The 4,208-nt window shown below is 42.0% G+C and overlaps 1 protein-coding gene across 1 annotated transcript; it reads left to right on the plus strand.

Annotated features, from left to right (window-relative positions):
- The first annotated feature begins 445 nt into the window (after positions 1-445).
- trdc (T-cell receptor delta constant) lies at positions 446-4,208 on the plus strand. The gene is made up of 4 exons (XM_069511504.1): positions 446-2,269; positions 2,565-2,640; positions 3,546-3,794; positions 3,996-4,208. The coding sequence occupies exons 1-4, from the start codon at positions 2,225-2,227 to the stop codon at positions 4,103-4,105; spliced, it is 480 nt and encodes a 159-aa protein (XP_069367605.1). The 5' UTR covers positions 446-2,224; the 3' UTR covers positions 4,106-4,208.

Here is a 4,208-nt window from a genome sequence, read left to right on the forward strand (position 1 = left end):
CACTGACTCCGTGTTTATCTGTTTTCAGCTTGAACAAGGATTCATGTAGTTCACACTCCTCACCAGCTGGTGGCGATAATGAGCTGATTTGTTTTCATCCACCAATAAACCTGAAAAGAAGCAGAAGAAATCATTTGGGACGGAACATCAGTTCTTCATGTTGATAATATGAATGAGTGATGAGATGTCTCCTCTGATGTCATCAGACTGTCCATCGCTGCAGCCCCTCCCTTCAGCCCCCCCCCTCCTGATTAAAGCCCAGTCTGCTCTGATTGGTCGACAGCTCACAGTGGAGAAGGAAACCTCCTCCGTCATTGTGATGTCACAAAACAAGATGATGTCACATGACAGTATTATCATGTATCTGCGCCGGCGACACCTAGTGGCTGGAGGTGTTATGTTCTTGTTTGTCTGGAGAAGTAAACAAAAGGTGACGTCTGTTTGAACAATGACTTTTTATTTATAAGTTTCACTTTTTCATTTTGAGTTTTAAATTCTATTCTTTTTTTAGTTTGAGGACAAATTGTCCCGATAAAAAGAAAATGTGTTGAACTAACTTTCAGATTAAAATAATAATAATAATAATATTAGTAATAATATTAGTCACTGGTTTATTCGTGTTGATAAATTACAGCCGAGCAGGAAACTTTCAGTTTGACAGATTTTGAAGTGACGTTTGACCTTTGACCTCTGATGTCATCTTTAGATGAATCTTTATTCAAACACTGTTTCTCTGCATCAGGTCACGTGACCCTCGTCAGATTTCTCTCACAAACATTTTTCTCTCTGATGTTGAACTCATCAGATAAGACGCCGCGTCGCCACAGAGGGTTGATGGGTAAAAACCTCAGGCTGCGTTCAGCTGCGCTCACACAGAAACAGTTGAACAGTCTTCGAGCGAGTGTTTTTCGAGGTAACAGTGACTGAAGCCGAACTGACTGCTCTCCTCCGTGTTAGCAGATGGGACATGGACCAAACTAAAAACTCAGACGTTTAATGAGCGTTTGTCCAGGACGGTTTCTGTCACTTCGGGTCGTTGTGATCTCGCTGCTCACGGTTCATCGTGTTTGGTGGAAGGCAGGTAAGTAGGTGTGTCTTGGCCCCGCCCCCCAGCGCTGCGTTCACACAGTTACGGTTTTACAACAAAGAATCAGACGGATGTTAAAGTTCACGTTCATAAAACTTCAAGCTCTCTGATAACCAGCTGGTTAGGAGGTCTGCACGGAAACCTTGAGTTGAAGAACATGAGTCATGTCGAAGACAAAGAACGTTTACAGATGTGACGTGTCTGTGGCTCGAGGACGGCAGGAGCTCTAGTGACGTCGGACTTTCTCGTGTCCGGTCAGAAATAAAGAGTGGGCGGAGTCTCCCAGCGCCGACAGCCCGAGACACACGGCCGAACACTTTCCTCCTCTCGTCGTGTTGATGACACAGTTCTGGAGACCTCTAGTGGCCGGAGGCATCAAGTGTTCAGCCCGTCTTCTTGTGAACACGATTTCTCAGAAACACCTTCAGGGAATTTCTTCAAAATTGGTTGAAACGTTCACCGTGACTCCGAGATGAACTGATTAGAATTCACAGGTCAAAGGTCGAGGTCACATGACTGTGAATTTAATCTGTCAGGAACATCTGGGGGGGGGGAGGGGCTGAACCTGACACAAACAACCACAGGACGACGAGAAGTTTTTCTACGAGACTTTTTCACTGTGGTGGGTGGGGTACCACAGTGATAGAAGATCCACACAGAGCTGAACAAAAACCTGCACCTCCTGACACACACACACACACACACACACACACACACACACTCATACACACACACACTCACACTCATATACACACACACTCACACACACAAACACACTCACACACAAACTCATAAACACACACACTCATATACACACACACACTCATATACACACTCACACACTCATACAGACACACTCACACACACACACACACACACTCACTCTCACACACACACTCACACACATACACTCACACACTCACACACACAAACACACACACACAGAGCCTGGAAACAGCTTCATGTCTTCTCGTCTCTCGAGCTGAAACATTTCAGATTCTCTCAGTAAACAGAAGAAATAGCTTGTCCTCCTCTTGTCCTCTCATCGTCCTCTTGTCCTCTCGTCGTCCTCTCGTCGTCCTCTCGTCTTCTTGTCCTCTCGTCCTCTGGTCCTCTCGTCGTCCTCTCGTCCTCTCGATGGTCGTGGATCATTCAACATCTCACAGCTGCTCCGACTCTCAGGTTTTTCTACGAGACTTTTTCACTGTGGTGGGACTACCACAGTGATTGAAGATCCACACAGAGCTGAACAAAAACCTGCACCTCCTCACACACACACACACACACAGCCTGGAAACAGCTTCATATCTTCTCGTCTCTCCAGCTGAAACATTTCAGATTCTCTCAGTAAACAGAAGGAATAGCTTGTCCTCTCGTCCTCCTCTTGTCGTCCTCTCGTCCTCTTGTCCTCCTCTTGTCCTCCTCTCGTCCTCTCGATGGTCGTGGATCAACATCTCAGAGCTGCTCTGACTCTCAGGTTTTTGTGCTGAGGCTGAAACACTGTGATCCTTTAACAATCGGAGAAGCCATCAAACTCAGCGTCCGTCCCCGAGGTGAGTCCACTCTGCTCATGAGACCAGTCTCAGTCTGAAAATGATCTAATTTGAATTCAGAGCCTGAAAACTTTTTGAGTCTTAAACTAAATGTGCTGTAAAAATAATCATGTTGGTTATAAATGTATATTAATATATAATAAATAAATAGTGTTTAATATTCATGAACTTATGACAGACTTAATATTTTAAATGTGTTGAAGCCAAAGCAGTTTTAAATATCCACAGAGAAATAATACTTTATGTCAAATACCAGTTTATAAATATGTAAATACAGTACAAATTAAATTCAAATGTTAATACACCAATGTTTAAAATGTACAAACATTATTATTAATAAAGTTCATATTGAACGAGAAAAGAAAAATGTACAGAAATTGATCCAATAAATGAGTAAAATAGATTTTTATTGTATAAATATCTGTGATGTAAAATTCCTCTTCATGCAGATGATACTAAGTTTGTTTGGACAAAGGTTCATCGTTGTAATTATTAATATTTAAAGCTCATGATTATTAAATATTCATCAGTGATTCCAGATAAAGGAGAAAATATATTTGGTTTCACATGAAAAGCTCAGAAATATGGAATCAACCAGTTAAAACAGTTTTTCACACAGAAAGTTATAAACTTATATCTTAGATTATAGATTATTTATTAACTGAGACTCAGATATTCACTGAATCACTGAACAATTCACCAATACGATAAATATAAAATCCTGTGACAATAAATAAAACATGACATAATCGACATTTTCACATGAGAAGACTTTTCATCAACTGACCGGTCGTTACCACAGAAACTTATCAAGTTGGATTCAGGACAAAATATATTTAATCATCTTTATGTAAAAATCAGATAAATGTTTGAACGTGTGAGCGATGTTTCTGTTTCCTGCTCAGATCTGTCTCCTGTGAAGCCGAGTCTGTCTGTCCTCAGTCCTCTGGACCCTGGGGGCCCGCGTGTTTGTCTGGCGGCTGGTTTCCGTCCACAGGAAGTTGCGATGGTTCTGAATGGTTCCAACTCTATAGACATCAGTGAAGAAGAAGCCGTCGCGTCCCTGCGACACAACAGCTTCTTCTTCACTGGATTCAGTGACGGAGCCATTTCCTCCTGTGAGATGAACGACGTGTCTTCAAGCAACGACCACGGTACGAATTCAAACTTTTTAAACTGTTCTTAACTTTTTAAAACAGTTTTTTACTTTTTCAAACTGTTCCAGACTTTTAGAAACTTTTCAAATTGTTCCTAACTTTTCAAACTTTTCAAACTCTTCCAGACAGTTTTGAACCGTGTCACATGATCAGAAAGTTGTCCATCACTGATCAATAAGTTGTTTTTGTCCCGTTCAGAAAACGTCAGGTTCAACTCGTACCTGCTGCTGTTGAACGCAGCTCGAGTGATGTTCACCAAGATCGTGGCGTTTACCAGCGTCCTGACCATCAGAACGCTGCTCGCATGACCACGCCTCCTATCAGCATCCGGTCACGCCCACTGATTTAAGTTTGATTTGTTTTATCACTTTTTTGTGACTTGATGCAAATAAAGTTGGTGATTTACTTCAA

This window comes from Paralichthys olivaceus, chromosome 16, assembly GCF_024713975.1.
Source record: "Paralichthys olivaceus isolate ysfri-2021 chromosome 16, ASM2471397v2, whole genome shotgun sequence".
Classification (NCBI taxonomy): Eukaryota; Metazoa; Chordata; class Actinopteri; order Pleuronectiformes; family Paralichthyidae; genus Paralichthys; species Paralichthys olivaceus.